General features: G+C 37.1%; 1 protein-coding gene across 2 annotated transcripts in view; it reads left to right on the top strand.

Annotated features, from left to right (window-relative positions):
• Positions 1 to 18,334, top strand: part of MED13L (mediator complex subunit 13L) — a 294,916-nt gene that overhangs the window by 147,733 nt on the left and 128,849 nt on the right. For both annotated transcript variants that reach the window (XM_044244203.1, XM_044244204.1), the window contains exon 4: positions 12,235 to 12,318. In XM_044244203.1, the coding sequence (XP_044100138.1) occupies positions 12,235 to 12,318 (84 nt within the window). The remainder of the gene's footprint in view (positions 1 to 12,234; positions 12,319 to 18,334) is intronic.

Here is an 18,334-nt window from a genome sequence, read left to right on the forward strand (position 1 = left end):
CTGAGTCTTTATTTGGTACTTTCAGGTGATCAAAGCTGAAATGATATTCTGGTACTATTCAGTTCCTTAACCAAGCTGTTAGTTATGGTGATATCACTGCAGTGTCAATGCTTAGGAGACCTCAGAAGGTGATAAGTTGTCACCATTTAAGTCACTCAGAAAGACCTTTCCCACCAAATATATCTTTTTCATTTTGAGCTTCAGTTCCCATCTCTGTGCTTTGGATTGGACCTAGAGGCCATCCATTTGTTACTAAGGCAGTGCATTTTAGAAGCATTGATGTTTGAGAGTTGAATATTCTTAAATATTTCAAATATTTGATAATTCTTTCTCCTTTCTCCTACTGCAGAACAAAAGTACACACAAAGTTTTTTCAGGAAAATGTGGAAACTTGACTGTTTCTATAATCTGATGCCATAGCAAAGTTCTTATTATCTGTATAATGACTAATATACCTTTAAAGATTTTATTTATTTATTTGACAGAGAGAGGGAGAGAGAGAGAGACAGCAAGAGAGGGAACACAAGCAGGGGGAGCAGCAAAGGGAAAGGGAGAAGCAGGCTCTGCTAACAGGGAACCCTATGTGGCGCTCAATCCCAGGATCCTGGGATCATGACCTGAGCCAAAGGCAGACAGACTTCACTGACTGAGCCACCAGGCACCCCAAACACAGTCTTTTTCATGAAAATTTGTAATGTATGTGGAATAAAACACATATTTTAAAAAATAGCTCACTGTGTGTTTTAATATCATTTTTCTCCAGAAAAAATACTAATTTGTGGTTGAACTATGTTCTTTTCAGTCTTTTGTGTTTTAAATGGGAGAAAATTAGAAGAACAGAAAAGCTGGGAGAGAAAAATGGAGATAATTCATTTATTCTATGCCCATGAATTCCAAATTTGTGATAAAAACTGAACTTGAGGGGTGCCTTGGTGGCTCAGGTGATTAAACATCTGTCTTCAGCTCAGGTGTCCTGGGAACAAGGCTCATGTCAGGCTCCCTACTCAACGGGAGTCTTCTCCCCCTTCTCAAGCACACGCGTGCATGTTCTCTCTCAAAGAAAGAAAGGAAGGAAGAAAATCTTTTAAAAAACTCCTGAAGTTCAGGTTAAGTTATTATTCGATAGGAAAGTTAATTGTGACATATGCAGTATCATGCAATAAAGCTTCAGATAGCTAAAGAACTTTGGGTTAGACCTTGGTTTGGTTTCACAGTCTGTTACTTGGACAGTTACCCTAACCTCACTAAGCCTTAGTAAACACTTTTAAATTAAATGAAGGATATTGTGCAACTTGAGTTTTTGTTAGATGATGTATATGATACGTACTGCATAATACTTGACCTATTGTTACTGTTCGAGAATTGTTAATTCCTTTCCCCATAAATTTATTATTTTGCATACTTTGATTTGAGTCCTCTTGCAAGACTTTACTTTGAAATAGTATTTCTTTTAGAAAATAATAATCAAGCTACTTAGCTCCCTTACTACAATTTAAAAGGACAAGTTGAGATTTTTTGGAAACATTGTAATAATTCCTTTGCCTTTCAAAATAATGTTCTCTTTTCATCAAACTTTAAGTAGCTGTGTTGTATGAGTGAAAATTAGCCTGCTCATGAGGCAGGGAATCCTTTTAAATGGTGGTTTTTGCTCTCTTTATTCATTATCACAAGAAACTGGTTTGGCTAACACATGCTTCTTGCCCTTTTGTTTGTCCCTAGCTTAGACCATTTCCCGTAAACTTACTAAATCTGTGTACAGCCTAAATTTATTGAAATACAGTTTCCTCTCTTATTTCTGGCTTGGCAGTTTTCTGTCATGCCTTGCCCTTTCTATTCAGAAAGATTGACTGGGTTTCCCAATGAGGGTGTTTTGAGTTTCTAGCATGAAAGCCAGAATTAAGGTTATTGAAGCAGATCATCAAGGAATGTATTACCTGCAGGGTGTTTGTGCTTCCCAAACTATTTTTTTCCTAGTTTGCATATTAACAAAGCTTATACTAGTGGTTTATTATTTCTGCTTTTTGTATTTTTAAGATATGGATTTGTTTAATTAAAAAGCAATTCCATTAACTACCTTGAGAGGCTCTCACTTACAGCTAAGTAGGAGTCATAGAAATTGATCTTTTTTCCAAAAGGCAGCAGTTGCTAGTGAGCACAGGAGGATGAGTTACTGCTGTGGTTTATTAAAAATAATTTCACTATAGAAATTAAGATAACATTGTAAACTTGACACAGAATAATTTCATTTTTATTGCTATTGATTGGTGCTGAGGTAATACTGTATTGATATGTGTAGAATATTTTAAATTCTAAGGCAATAGGGCTTTAAACATTTTATCTTTCATTTACTTATTCCTCCTATAGCTCTGCAGTATTTGCATACACTGCACTGTATATGCCTAGCCAGTGTCATCTGTTCATTAAGAAAACCAAAAACCTCACTGTTGGTTACTCAAGAGCATTGTCCTTCAAGGTGTCCGGTAGAAGGTAACATATCTGGCCTGTAATACAGGGGCACACATGGCAACACGTCCATTTCTTCATTACCTTCAGAGATGGAAGATGTTTTACGTCTCTGCTCTGCCAGCTTAATTAATATATGACTTGGGCAAGTGACTTAAGCTTGCAGACTCTTTGTTCTTTACTTTTAAAATGGTGAAGGATTGTTTTGCTCAGCATAGTACCATTCTCATTATAAGAGCTCATAAATGGCTGTTAATATTAGAAAATTTAAGGTGGTGGTCTGTCAGATTCCTTCACTGTTAATATTAGAAAATAGCAATATCAGTAATACTATTTTCAGAATTTGGACACTAAATTAAGTCAGTTAGCCTGTTTACCCAGATAATTCTGGAATCCTTTTCTAGAATATTCTTTTTTATGTGGTCATCCTCCTTTCCTTGAAAACTTCTGGTTGTGTGAGCACAGCTTTCTAAAGGAGTTCTTTTCATTTTCAGAGAAATGTCAGAACATTCCATTAGTTAGTTGGATGTTACAGATTTCATTGTTTGAAAGTCTCTTATGCTGAGCAGAAGTCTGTTTCCTGTAATTGTTTTAAAAAAACCTTAATCCTATTCTTTGGGGCTCATATATAATTTATTTAATCCTACTTCCATGTGATGGCCTGTTCAAGGGACCAAGATGGTCCCCTTGAGTTTTTTGTTTCTTTGGTTTATGGTTCTTATCATATAATATTGGATAACCCCACGCCCTCACCCTCCAGATATCTCTCTAGTTAGTCCATTCTCTTCATTTTGACTGCCACTGGCCTACTGTCATTAAGTGTTTGATGAAGTTTTTCAGTGGCCTCCTCTATAGTCAGGTTAGGCTCAGTTATGCTGCAGTAACAGAAGATCTGAAAGATCTTACTGTCTTGCAACAATTGAAGTTTTTTTCTTGTTCATGCTGCTTGCCCACTGTGAGTCATTTACTGGTAGCATTCCTTATATCCTCTTGCCTCCAGGTAGGAATCATGTTGATGAGGCAGCCCTCTCAGAGACTGACTGGGCTCTTGACTGAGAGCAAAGAGTAATGGCAGGATGCATAATATCTCATTGAAGCCTCTGTTTAGGAGTGGTGTATGATGTTTCTGCTCGCATTTCATTGGCTGAGAAATTTGCCACCAAGCTTAAAGTTAAATGGATGAGGAAGTATTGTTTCTGTACCTGTAGGAGGTACCCAAGTCACATGGCCACAACTTGATGTTATACCCCCCAGGAGGTATAGAGTGTATTTGAAAATACAATACAATCTACCATACCTCTTGACTGCGGCCTTCTTCCTTCTCATACTCTGTCCTCCAAATTGGTGTTGGTTATATTACTAAAGAACAGATATATTTTGAAAACACAGTCATGCATGTATTTATACACATTTTTAAAAACTTTGAACCTTATTGGCTTCTTTTGGTATAGTCTTGTGATTTTTTTTTGGTCAGAATTTCAGTATCTGAGACTGTTTGGGTCTTTTAAGTTTTATAGTTTTAGATGATGCAGTCATGCATAGTTTTTCTCTTTTGAGATAGTAAGTGTGCTTATTTTCTTAAGGACTGATTATCCCTTTTGGGCAAAATACGTGGAATGATAAAATACCATTAATTTTGTTGTAACCTATGTAGACTGTCTGCCGATTTTCCCATCATTTTCTGATAATGTCCGAGTTCAGATTGTTTTCATCAGTCTTTACAATTTAGTGAGATTTTGTTATGTATTGACAATGAACTTCTCAAAGGTTACACTTCATGTTTCAAGTTCAGGTTGCCTCACAGTCCTCACTAGTGGAAAAAGAGTTAGGATGTGAAGAGATTATGGAAAACTAAAACCTTCGATCTTTTCCACTAGTTTCTTCACTTGGCATTTTTTTTTTTTAAGATTTTATTTATTTAACACACACACACACACACACACACACACAGACAGTGAGTGAGGGAACCACAAGCAGGAGGAGCGGGAGAGGGAAAAACAGGCTTCCTGCCAAATAGGGAGCCTGATGCGGGGCTTGATCACAGAACCCTGGGATCATGACCTGAGCCGAAGGCAGACGCTTAAGGACTGAGCCACCCAGGTGCCCCTTCATTTGGTATTTTTAATATTGCAGGTTTGATGGCTATTATTCCTATGTTACTGTAATTGGTTTAGTTTTCATAGTATACTGTATCCTTCTCACCTAACTGTAACTCAGTGAAATAAATCATTGGGTTGGAGAGGTGTAAGAAAAAGCCAAGAAATATGTGCAGTTCATATCACTGAGTTTTAGCGCTGCCTCAGCAATTTGCATCACATGTGGGATTTCGGAAAATCTTGCATTCACATAGCTTTGTAGAAATGCTTAAAAGTGTCTAGCATAATGCTGTCAAATTAAATGTGGTTAGTATATTTTAACTTTAATTATCTTAAGTTTTTAGAATAAAACACATAAATTGATTTTGATGGAAAGGTATTTTTTTTCCTCTCAAGTGCAAATCACTGCTTTGCACACAATGGAAGATTACATACATGGGTCTTTTGAAGCTGTTATGCTCTATCCTATCCATACTTACTTAGGGAGACTTTAATCTCTGAGTATTGGACATTTGTAAAACATAGTGGCCCTTTAGAATAGTCCACTGGTACTGCTTTCCTAATGGATCGCCAGCATAGTCACCCCATGGTAGTTTATAACAGAGCTGTAGTATTGCCTTTGGCCCAGAGCTTCTTGGTTTGCCAAGAGTTGGTATTTAGAGGGAAGATATTCATTTGGAAAAGTACAGTAAAAATAACATGGAGGAAGTTGGAATTATAATTATGATAGCAGTAGCATTATATTTGTGTATTATAAGCTTTCAATGTCCTATGGTATTGTGATTTAATAGAGGTGATCATCAGAGGGCAAATGAGCACTGTCCTTGGATGTGCTTGTTCAAAAATTTAAAAATACTGAATATATTCACAACAGCATGGTGGTAGGATCAGGCCTAGTTGAAGAAATGGTGATAGAATTTTGCAGCATTGAGAGTCCTTGGGTATAATTTGATAACAGCAGGAAGTGAGGAATCAATAAATTCCTATTTTATTGAGTTGTGGTAGTGTGCAGTTCTCTAAAGGAAGTAGGAAAATGAGGTTCTAGATCTAAGGAGCACATTCTTTTAAAGGAAGAATCACTATAAACACTACACACAGGTGGGTAAAGCGTGTATCTACTTATAAATGCCTAGAGAGAAACATTTTCCCCCTAAGACTAATTGATTTATCTATTTAGTATTTTTAGGACAGAGAAAGGATTAAGACTTAAAAAAAATGTGTGTCTGGACAATGGGATTGATTAAAACAAAAAGTTTGAAATTAGAGGAGAGTTTCTTTGGAACAGCATTGGAATGGATGTTTTCTGGTGAGGCTAGGCCTACAAAAATGCTTAACCTTACAGATATTTTGGAAAGGATGAAAATGATAGGGTTTACTTGGCCAGAGGAGACAGTATTCACCACTGGCACTACTGTGCCAGAGGGCACAGTAGGAACCCAAAATAATGAAGCTAGAAGGGATCAGTTGAGAAAAAGTTTCTTCAGCTTTTTAGATTATAGGACTTTCTTTTATTTGGTTGGGAATTGGGAGCGATTTCTAGGAAGGAGATTAGTTTTTAGGAAGGAGACTTTTTTGCGTTTGTATTTGTATAGATTGGAGTGGTAAGGTAGGGGCTTTGATGCTGATGCGGAACTTCTGTTATGAAATTATATGAAATTGAGTCTATCCGAGCAGCTCCATAATGAGATAATAACACTAAAATGTACTTTGATTCAGGGTGTGATAGAGCAACGCTGTCCTTGGACTTTTTAATCTTTGAAAACTGTCACATCTGCATACTTTGTGGTGCACAGAAGGTATCCCGAGCCGGTAGTGGCTCCCTTCTAAAGCTCCTAATGGTCCCATCTGGGAAATAGTTCGCTGAGCTACGCTGTGGCTGCTGCTCTGGCACTTGGGATCTTACACCAGGTCTGCCATGGTGTTGGGATTGGAGGTCAGGGTTTGCCAATTTGGAGGCACAGTCTTGTAGTTAATTATTTACAGTCCTATGACTCATAACCCAGAAACATGTGTGCATGTATACACATACAAATGCACACATGCACATACAAGCACACAACCTGATTTCATTTTCATTTTTCAGGAGCTGTTTTATTCTTGAAACAGTGATTTTTTTTTTTGGGAGATAGTAGGGGGCTGGGAATTATTTTCTTTCTTTTTTTTTTTTTTTTAAAGATTTTATTTATTTATTTGACAGAGAGAGATCACAAGTAGGCAGAGAGGCAGGCAGAGAGAGAGAGAGGAGGAAGCAGGCTCCCCGCTGAGCAGAGAGCCCGATACGGGACTCGATCCCAGGACCCTGAGATCATGACCTGAGCCGAAGGCAGCGGCTTAACCCACTGAGCCACCCAGGCGCCCTGGGAATTATTTTCTAAAGAGAAATACTTTCCTGGAATTATTGCTTAAAGAACATTTTATAAATCTTGAATCACATTGTGGCCTTGCAAGATACTATTATGCTACTTTACTGAATTATGTCATATCTTGATAGGAAGGTAATTTTGGCAATCTCAGTAATGACTAGGGTTACTGGAACAGCTAGGCTTAACTTTCATTCTTGGTGCTATTTATGATGTTGATTTGAAGCAGTTTTTGGTAGATGAAGTGTCTGATAGGCTATATTTGTCAAGTTAAATATAAATTTTGTCCCTTAAAAAATAAAGGTTTATAGAATATAAAAAGGTGAAATTATATTTCTGATGTTACTCAGTTTTTATACTTTAGAGTACTCTCTCTTATTTTTTTTTTAAAATATTTTATTTATTTATTTGACCGAGACACAATGAGAGAGGGAACACAGGCAGGGGAAGTGGGAGAGGGAGAAGCTGGCTTCCTGCCAGGCAGGGAGCCTGATGTGGGGCTTGATCCTAGGATCATGACCTGAGTTGAAGGGAGATGTTTAATGACTGAGCCACCCAGGCACCTCTAGAATTATCTCTCTTAAAATGATTTAATTCTGTTCTTCAAGTATAATTGAAGTATATGGACAGTTGTGCTGGCCTTCCTGTCTAATTTTTTTTTTAAAGCATCTATGTAATTCCCTACATGTTGAATATCTACTATGATTTTAGTGTGGAGTGAGAGCTCATGTGCTATAAAAAAAGTGAAATATGTAGATTTTATTTTTCCTCCCAATATTATTCACTAGCTGGGAACATATACACACAACAAAATTCAAATAATAGTATGAGGCTGCCGACGATTAATGGTTGCAGACATGAAGAATAACATTGTTTTGTTGTGAATAGAAAAACACTCCTTAGTGTACAGCATTCATTTCTCAGATATTTATTGAGCAGCTACTAGTATAAAGGAGAACATATAGCATATTACATAACAGGCATTTAAATATTTGTTGAATATTGCCAGCAAATAAGGTAGGTACTGTGCCTGCCCCCAGATTTCTCATAGTTTCTTGGGGAAAGAAGAGCCATAGAAATGAATCATTACAACTCAGTGATAAAAAGCACTTTTATCTTGGCGATAAAAGTGCTGATTTGTAGATGTTAGAGTGCTGTGCTGGCTGATCTGGGACAAGAAAGATGAACAGAATTAAATTAGGGGAGGACAGGATACAGTGGGCTGAAAGAGGGATTCCAGGCAAAACAGGGTTACTAGTGATCAGTGGTATTTTATATGCAAGTTCTCACTTCAGAATCTGCCTCAGAGTATTCACCAGCCCTGTGGAATTATATGCAGTGTTTTGCTCTTCCATGCATTTTTCAGGAGAAAGAGTCTATAATAACTTTTTAAAAATTATTATTGTTAAGATTTTATTTATTTATTAGAGAGCAAGCATGCATGCATGTGCACAAACAGGGAGAGGCAGGGAGAGGGAGAAGCAGGCTGGATGTATGGCTCCATTACAGGACCCTGGGATCATGACCTGATCTGAAGGCAGCTGCTTAAGTGACTGAGCCACCAAAGTGCCCCATTAAAAAAAATATATATATATATTTTAACGTTTTATTTATTTGAGAGAGAGAGAGAGGAATCTATAGTAACTTTCATTAGAGTTACTTATACTGTAGAATCATAACCACAAAATGATTGAGAACCAAGGGCTTAGTCTTTCAGTATAAGTCGGCTCTTGAGCCAACCTATATAGTCCCAGTCCGAGGCATCAGGTGGTAGAAGTGTCTTCCTCAGCAAAGACACACTCCTCTCTTATTTCATCCCATGACCCAAGTACAAAACACCAGATGGAAATTCTTTCTTTCTGTATTAGTTTTGGAGTAGCCGTATGTCTCTCTGTTTCTCTCTCTCTGTTTCTGTGTGTTTGTGTGTGTGTGCGTGAGAGAGAGAAAGAGAGAGAGAGAAATTGAGTGAACTTTGTTTTTTGCATCAGGTATAGTTGAAACTCGGGAGATTGAAGAGTGTAAAAATTGATAGTGATAGTTGCTCAGTTCTTTAAACCTGTTTCTTGAGTGAAAAGAAACTTCATCCCCATACTTAACCCATCTTTACATCTGAGTAACTAATTCTGTCTTAGGTTGGGGGTCAGGGCCACAGTACTCAGGGACTTCATTAATTTTGTCCCAACCCTTTGCTAACTCTCTGCCATATCACTGCTGAACATGACATTTGAAATTGCTCCCTCATGTAGAGATAAACCAGTTGCGAATCCAGTACTTACAAAACTGAGTGAAAATACTGCAGTTGACCCTTGAACAACATGGTTTGAACTCTACAGGGTTCACCTACACCTGTTTTTTTGGGGTGCAGTGGTGGTGGGTAGGGTTCAGTACAGTACTGTAAATGTATTTCCTCTTCCTTGTGATTTTCTTAATAACATTTTCATTTCTCTAGTTTGCTTTATTGTAAGACTGTGGTACATAATACACGAAACATACAAAATATAAAACAGATTAACATCTGTTTATGTGTTGGCAAAGCTTCGGTCAGCAGTATGCTGTGAATACTTAAGTTTTGGGTGAATCGAAAGTTACACGCGGATTTCGGGTGCACAGGGGCTTGGAGCCCTGAACCTTAGATCGTTGGAAGAGTCAGCTGCACTTTACTCATAGCAATTTTGTGTTCTCATGTTTCTCATGTGTAGGAAATCACTGATCACATAGAAACTGATTAGCAGTTGAAGATCACTAAGTCATTTATGACTATCATTTGGAACCAGATAGTTTCAGGTTCAAGAGTCAGTAGTTTCCATGGTTGTTTTGTGTATTAGTGATAATAACCTTTTTTGACATTGCCTGACAAAGAAGTGGGATCTATAGTGGGAGCTCTAGCACAGCGAGTCAGACTCTCAGGATTTTCATGAGCTTTTTGCCTTTTGCCTTTGTACTTGAGTGGTCTTGGCTATGTGCTGCTCCATTACCTCTAACCCCTTGTTTGTTTGTACTGGAATGAAATCAGCAAATAGGGTTTGTGACTTCTACTTCATAGAAGGGCAAGGGTTTTGAAATAAGCTTTACACTTTGTCTTTTTTAGTCAGAGATATTTTATCTGTTTTTCTTTTCTGTTACAATATCTGTAGCCTTGTTTTTTTTTCCCCCCCGTACTTAAACAATATATTCATGTTGTTTTTTCTCTTATTGAATAAATGGTTCTTTTGAATTCTGACCTTCAAGACATATATGAGAGTATGAATACTTAAGTGTTATTTATTAAGTGAGGATGTGTGGCAGTAGAAGACTGCGTTTAGTGTTTGATGTGATTTTGTACCTGTTACTGCCCCACTGCTTTCATGCTAAGCATTGTCGATTTTTAAGAACACCTTCAACTTAATAACAGCTCTTAGAGAATAAAGAAACATTAAATAGGCTCATCAATTACATGATGAATCTGGACTTTGAAAATGAGGAAAGAATTACAGAAATGAGACAGCATGAGAGTCTGTATATGGTAATAGTTAAATGTTCTCGTCTTGGGATCAGCTGTATACCTGGGCTTACTCCCCACTCTGCTGTCAGTTAGCTGTGTGACCTTCTGTAGGTGATATTCTCACTGGGCCTTAGCTTCTCCAAGTATAAAAATTGGCATATAACATCTATCTCATAATAGATTTTATAATAATTAAATGGTATACTGCACCTGGTCATCAAATGTGGTAATGGTGGTACTGATGCTAGTGGCAATTATTGGTAGTATTATTGGAGGAAGGAATCTGTCACCAGCACTAGAGTGTTTCAATGGAAATATCTTTCCATCCATCCATCCTACCTGACTGCCTGCCTGATGAATACAGTGAAGTCTCAGAGCTAAGGTATAAACTGTGGAGATTTGTTTTAAGTTTCGCTTCTTGAGTACTTCTACCTTATTGGGTATTCACATTTCCTGTTCTAACTTTAATGGTCACGTGGTCTTTAACCCTAAAAGCAAGTTAATTTATAATCTTAGGAAAACAGATTGCGTTGCTTTAAAAATGATTTTCTACACTGTGAGCAAGAAAGATTGTTGTAGAAATTCATTTTCAAAATAAAAGCATTTGAAGCCAGTGATTTTTTGGTGCAGCAGTGCTCCAAATTGGCCCTGCCCACAGGGAGTAACATTGTGGCCACAGAAACCATTGCCATTTACTAACCCATCTAACCTGTAATGAGTTGGGTGAAGGCTTGAATTGTTTCCATCCTCCTTGATGGCATGGAAATTACAGAAGGAAAAGCCAAGTGCAGAATTGCCTGAATATTGAATAAAGAATTGCTATATAGCTCTTTTACTGGTGGTTAGAAGAATTACTCCAACTTTCTGACAGGTTTTCTTACAAAGTATATGTCATTTCATTGAATAATGTTAGGGATTGCTGAATTTCATCAATTTTAAAATGTACATTTTCTCCCACATTTTTATATTTTTAAAATCAGGGATACCCCTTGCGGATGATGGCATCTCGGAATCAGCCAGACGGCAGTTATGATAGAGCTGTCATCTGCCTGCACAGAAGTGAACTTGGTCATAGCTGCCTATATTGTTGTCACTCCTGTTGAATTGTGTGCATTTTTGGTATCATATGAGTGGAGTCCAGTTGCCATTTAACATGTCATCAGAAAGGTTACCCTGTAATTCGACATTGAAACACAATGTACATAATACAGCATGGAAACAGAAGTGAGGCCCAACTTAGATATAAGGGAAGCTGATAATTGCTTTTGAAGAAATGGCTGCAGTTCCTTCTTTCCTGCAAAGCCATTGCCATGTGCTTCACCACACCTATAAAAGAAAACACCTAAGTAGAAGAGGCTCCACAGTGCTTCTCTTTCTGAGGTCTCTGCGAAAGCATTGCATATCACATGCCAAGCCAGAAAGCCAGCATTATAACTTGCGAAATGAGCATCAGTAACTAGGAAGACTACCTGTGAGGTACTCTTAAGGAATGCTACTCATATCCCCAATATTCTTGATGACCCAAGAATTGAAATAATGCAAAAATTTGTTTGGTTTTGAAGTGATTCAGAACATTAAGACATTTCAGGAATATATCCACCAATTAATTGTGCATAATTTTTTCCATGTGCAAGAATAATGCATAATAAAATATGCCCAAAGTCAAAAGTTCTCTTAGCATTTTGTAATGTAAAAATTTAAAGTGATAAAACATTTTGACAGTTTAGTGATGTTTTTATTTTCAATAGCATATCTCATCTGCGATTATTTGATTTAATGACTCGCTAATTTGTTATTGAAACTATAAATATAATTCTTGGTGTAATTATTGTAGGTGCCTAATGGATAAGAACTTCGTTAGGATTGGAAAGTGGTTTGTCCGACCCTATGAAAAGGATGAAAAACCAGTCAACAAAAGGTGAGTCTTATGCTTTTAGTTTTCATTCCTTTTGCTTGACCACTACTGTGTTTTGGGAAGAGGTGGGTGGGGGAAGCAACTTATTTATTTTCTAATAACCTTAGTAATTTAGAGGTATTAAAATAGATTACTGGATTACATTTTATTAAATATTCTATAAGTTTTTGTGGAATATTGGAAATTGGACTAGAAAGATTATCAATAATCTATGTGTAAGCCCCTTCTTATGACACTATTTGGAATGAAAATATTCTATTTTGTTATTTTCATTGTCCTTTTTTTTTTTTTAAATCTTCCTTCCTTCAAGTGTTATATGGCATAACTTTAAAAAATAGTCAGCTGAATTCAAATAGTGATAGTTTTTATAGAATTGATTGATTCCCCTTAAAAGTCAGTGAATACTTCTTTGAGAATTCTCCAACCAGGACGGTAAATTACTTTTCAAAACAATCCTGAATTTTCAACTATTATTTATTGTATGCATGGCTTTTTTTTTTTTTTAAAGATTTTATTTATTTATTTGAGAGAGAGACAGTGAGAGAGAGCATGAGCGAGGAGAAGGTCAGAGGGAGAAGCAGACTCCCCATGGAGCTGGGAGCCCGATGTGGGACTCGATCCTGGGACTCCAGGATCATGACCTGAGCCGAAGGCAGTCGTCCAACCAACTGAGCCACCCAGGCGCCCCTGTATGCATGGCTTTAAAGGCAGTTCTTTATACTAAACACGCATGGAATTTTAGATCAGTCAAACCAGGATCAAAAGCCAGAGCCTTCAAAGCCACGTATTTACTCCACTTACCTCTGAACACAGCATAGACTTAATTGGAGTCGTAAGTTGATGGGTGATTATTTCATTTCTGAAGAGGAGTGCACACAATCTCAATTCTATTTTACTGTCTGTGAACTTTCCCCATGCTAAGGATTCCAGCTTCTGGCTGCAGATAAGAGCTCTTGAAGCTTTACATGGTAGCCATAAGGTTAGATCCTTTTAGGTAGTTTGACACTATTTTGGCTGACAGCTCCTGCTTCTTTTGGAACCTTTACTTTCTTAACTTTTCGTGTTCCTACCAGTGATTTAATTAGCATTAACTGATTGAGCCGCCCAGGCGCCCCCCCCCCCAATGTATTTATGATCCTAGCCACTAAACCACCAGGGAGCCACCAAAAATGTATTTAAATAGGAAGTAGGTGTTACGTATAAAAAAGTTTGCCTGAAAAGGATAATAAAACTTTTAAAGAGTGCTAATGTGTATGGGTGTGTAAAAGTGTGGTTTTGTTTACAGATGCTTTGATGGAGAGAAATTTTTTTCCTTTGTTTATATTGATTTGGTCTAACTAATGCGTTTGTTCCATCTTAGTGCTTCCTCAAATTTACAGATAATGTAGATTTTCTGTAACTCGTTTAGGGTTCAGGTGGGCTGAACTGGTGGTTCAAGTTTGGGCTTTTAGGTTGATAAGTGAATGGTTATATATGGTGTTGCTTTTATATGGTGTTGCTTTGATACAATGATCTTTTCCATTTATTGCTGTGCACCTCTCCATGCTCAGTGTTATTCTTACAGCTGGTGAATATACAGAGCCGGTTCCGAAACTTTTGAACCATAGCTATAGGCATTTATATGGTGATTTCACAGTAATTTGGGGATGAGGGGGAAATGTGGAAATAAAAAAGGGACTGAAAGAGTAGCAGTCAGTATTTTAATAGTAAAAACTAATGTTTGAAGTTAAATGTAGTTACCAGATCTATTTTATATAACATCTATATATCTTTGCACTGGGATTTAAATCCCAGAAGTATTCCTAACTTTAGCAAACCAAATGTAACTAATACGTGTAGTATAATTAAATAATTTAATTTGTAACTGGGAGGCTGTTGATTTCTGAGCAATGTAATTGAATTATTATTTTTGGATTTTATATTCATGGTTGAAGGTAGACTTCATTTTTTTTTTTTTTTAAGATTTTATTTATTTATTTATTTGACAGAGAGAGAGAGAGAGAGAGAGAGATCACAGGTAGGCAGAGAGGCAGGCGGGGGGGGGGGGATGGGGGGGAGCAGGCTCCCTGCCGAGCAGAGAGCCGGATGTGGAACTTGATCCCAGGACCCCTGAGATCATGACCTGAGCTGAAGGCAGGGGCTTAACCCACTGAGTCATCCAGGCGCCCGTAGAACTTCATTTTATTGTAGTATAGAAATGTTAGTGATCTTAAAGAAAACCATTTTAGGAGATACTGTTAACAATTGGCAAGTTTTTAAACCAAACAATCAATTTTAAAAGTTTGGCATTTCCTGAGCGCCTGGAGCGTAGCTCAGATGGTTAAGCATCTGCCTTTGGTTCAGGTGATGATTTTCTGGTCCTGGGATGGGATGGAGCCCTGCATTGGCACATCAGGCTCCCTTCTCATTGCCCCCCACCCCCAACTCATGCTTTCTGTCTCCCAAATGAATAAATCTTTTTTATAAAGTTGGCATTTGCTATAATAAAACTTTGTTAGATATAGTGTCTTTTTCCACTTTTATTTTCTGAATAAAAATTAGAGCCTCTTGTTGGATGCTAAAATGGGATCTTAGTGTCAAGACATTGACACTAAGCTGGGCGAGCTGGGCTCCCTGCTTAGTAGAGGAGGGCATTTAGATTTAGAAGATTGGGGATCACATCCCATTCCTCTCTTTAGAAGTTAAATAAGCTTTTTGACAAGTTGTTTAGTTTTTCTGAGCTGAACTTTGGTTTTTGTCTGTAACTGAGTTAAATTATTACCTTAAAGGATTATTGCGAATATTAAATGAGGTAATTTATGTGACTAGTTTATACTTTACTTGAGAAAAAGCAAAAGTGCTAAACAAATTTTATGTACAAATTTGTATTTTTAGGTATGCTCTTAATTTGATGCCATTAGATACAAATAAGAGAAATACACTTTAAAGAGTAACGTTCTAATTATAAAATTAGTAGGTCTAGCATATAGATACTTCTGTTCATTGGAATAAAAATGATTTAACATACAGCATATTTTATGTAGCTAAAGTAATCCTAATCGTGTTGAAAAATTAATTTATTGCTGAATAGGTTTCATCTATTAGATTAACAGCATATGATTTCCTGAGCCATAATTGCTCTCTGTATTGATAGCAAAACTAAATCCTTTGTTGGTAGACTCTAAAAAGAGTCCTTAATGTTTGATATGATATGATGGTCAGGATAATTCTAGAAAAATTATTATATTATATTTTACATATACATATATATATATATATAAATTTGAACAGTCAGGTTCAAAAAGATAAAAGAAATTTATTCATATTGTCTTTTTCTTTATGGTGACACATCTTTTGTTACTCATATCCTTTTTTTTTTTTTTTTTAAATTTATGTATTTCACAGAGAGATAGTAGAGAGGGAACACAAGCAGGGGGAGTGGGAGAGGGAGAAACAGACTTCCCACTGAGCAGGAGGAGCCTGATGTAGGGCTCTATCTGAGGACCCTGGGATCATGATCTGAGCCAAAGGCAGATGCTTAATGACTGAGCCACCCACGTGCCCCTGTTACTTATATCCTTAAGAATATAATAGATAGGAAAGAAAACTTTGGCTTTCTTCTAAAGAGTTGTGACAACTTACATCAAACATACACAGTTTCTGGGTTTCTAAAGAATGTTGAACTTGAAAAAAACTTTTCTTTCCAGGATATGCTTAAATACAAACCAGTGAAGGGGCGCCTAGGTGGCTCAGTTGGTTAAGCATCAGCCTTAGGCTCAGTCTTGATATCAGGGTCCTGGGTTTGAGTGAGCTGGGCTCCCTGCTCTGTGGGGAGTCTGCTTCTCCCTTTCCCTCTGACCCTTCTCCCCCCACTTGTGCTCTCTGTTTCTCAAATAAAAATAAAAAATTTTTTTGAGAGATATAAGAATATCTCTCAAATAAAAAAAAAGTGAAAACTGTATTCCTTTAAAATAATTTAGAAATTATTCATGGAGATTCCTTCTGTTTAGTCTCATGTCAGCTTGTATTTGATTACTGCAGATTTGAAGTTTACACACTTTATTTTTTGAATGCTAATTTTAGTAAAATAATCAATTGCTCCCAGTAATCATTCGAACCTTTGATTTTTTTCTAGTATCAGATGTACTAGTATCAGGCATTGAATTAACGCCAATACATACTTTGCTAGTGCATTTTCTGAATTGATCAGCTGTTTCTTCTTTGTGGGCAAACCTACCTGCTCTTGGATGATACTACAAATAGCCTTATATAGTTTTAAATATTCTAATACTTTCGTATGTGCTGCTAGGAAATATGCATGTGTGGGAGCTCACATATACTTAAAAGTATATAATTTTGACCGCTTCCGTGTTGTTTCGTCTGGGTATTTTTTCTACTTTAGAGCCACAGATTAATTTCTTTTTTATGTTTTCATAATACCTCACCTATATATCCAAGAAATGCCCTTACCTTTTGGTTTTAATAGCAAAAAAAGAAAAAAAAAAGGATTTTATATAACAAGATGAAGTACTTTGATGTAGGAGAATATTTAAAGCACTTTAAAGCTTCCCTGCCCTCTCTTTCCTTACCACTACCTTCCCTGCATTCCTTTTTACTTCTCAGGCATCTTCCCATCCTTTTTCCCTTTACTTTTCTTATGACGCCCCAGTTATCTGTGTTTCCATCTAGAGATGCACAGATGAAAAGGCAGAGAAAGGAATCCCTCATCCAGACCATAAGCAGACATGTAAACAGGTGCTTGCAGTGTGAAAGGTAAAGGGAATCTCTTCTTAGTGTCCAGATTATTTTTGATTATTATTTTCAGTTTTTATCATAAATTGACTTTTTTACAGGTGGTACCTTTTGCCATGTATCTGGTGATGAGGGCTGGCTGATGGGAAATCCATAAAAGATTACTAATGGAACAATTTGGGCTTATCTAATCACACATCCTAGTTTCACGGCCTTTTAAAAAAATCTATAAAACATAGTCATTTTCTGCTGGCTTATCATTTTCAGTAATTATCTGCTGATAAGATATAGCAGAAGATACTATGTATTTTGTCACTTGAATATATTTGAGAATTGTGTGCAAAGTGAGAAGAGGGATGCAGTTAGAGTCTTGAGGAGTGTTGGCATTTGCAGGTGGGTAGAGGAAGGGGAATACACAAGGGGACTATGAAAGGTAAATGACAAGCGAGAGCCAGGAGGGTTGGTGTCACCAAAACCACGGATTTTTAGTTTCATGATTCACTGTGGCTGCCATACAGGCTCTGTAAAATACATAGTAAAAAGATGGGATAGCTTTGGCAGTTATGTAGACGGGGTGACTATACCTTGAGCAGTTTCAGTGGAGTGGTGGATTTGAGGTTGTAGTAGTTTGAGTTACAAATGCGGGTTGAAATGAAGACACTGAATATAGGATTCTTGCTATATTGACTACAACTAGCTGCAAAGGGAAAAACTGCTGCATTTAGAAAGGGAGGAGAGAAACATTTAAAAAGAGCCTATGCTAAAAATCAGTGTTAACTCTCTGTGGTTTTACCTCGTCCCAATAAAGATCAAGTGAGTTACATCTTAAAAAAAAAACAAAAAAACAAAAAAAACTATCTGTGGTTTTAAAAAGTGTCTTTCATGTAGTACACACTCTGTTTTGTTCACAAACATTATGCAGAGAAGGATTTTAACTGAAAGACCAGTTCAGCCAGAGGTGATGGTAGTTAACTATATGCTGTCCAGGTAACTCTTCTTTTCTCTCTCTTTTTTTAAAAAAAGATCTTTATTTATTTATTTGAAAGAGAGAGTGAGCTCACAAGCAGGGGCTCACAAGAGGGGTGGTGGGGAAGAAGCAGGCTCTCTGCCCAGCAGGAAGCCTGATGTGGGGCTTTACCTCAGCACCACGACCTGAGCGGAAGGCAGACATCTAACCCACTGAGCCACCTAGGTGCCCTAGGGAGCTTTTTCACTTTGTTTTTCTTTCTTTCCTTTTTCCTTAATAACCAAAACAGAATTACCACCATTTTAAATTTTTTTATTTGTT

This window comes from Neovison vison, chromosome 3, assembly GCF_020171115.1.
Source record: "Neovison vison isolate M4711 chromosome 3, ASM_NN_V1, whole genome shotgun sequence".
In the NCBI taxonomy this organism is placed as follows: Eukaryota; Metazoa; Chordata; class Mammalia; order Carnivora; family Mustelidae; genus Neogale; species Neogale vison.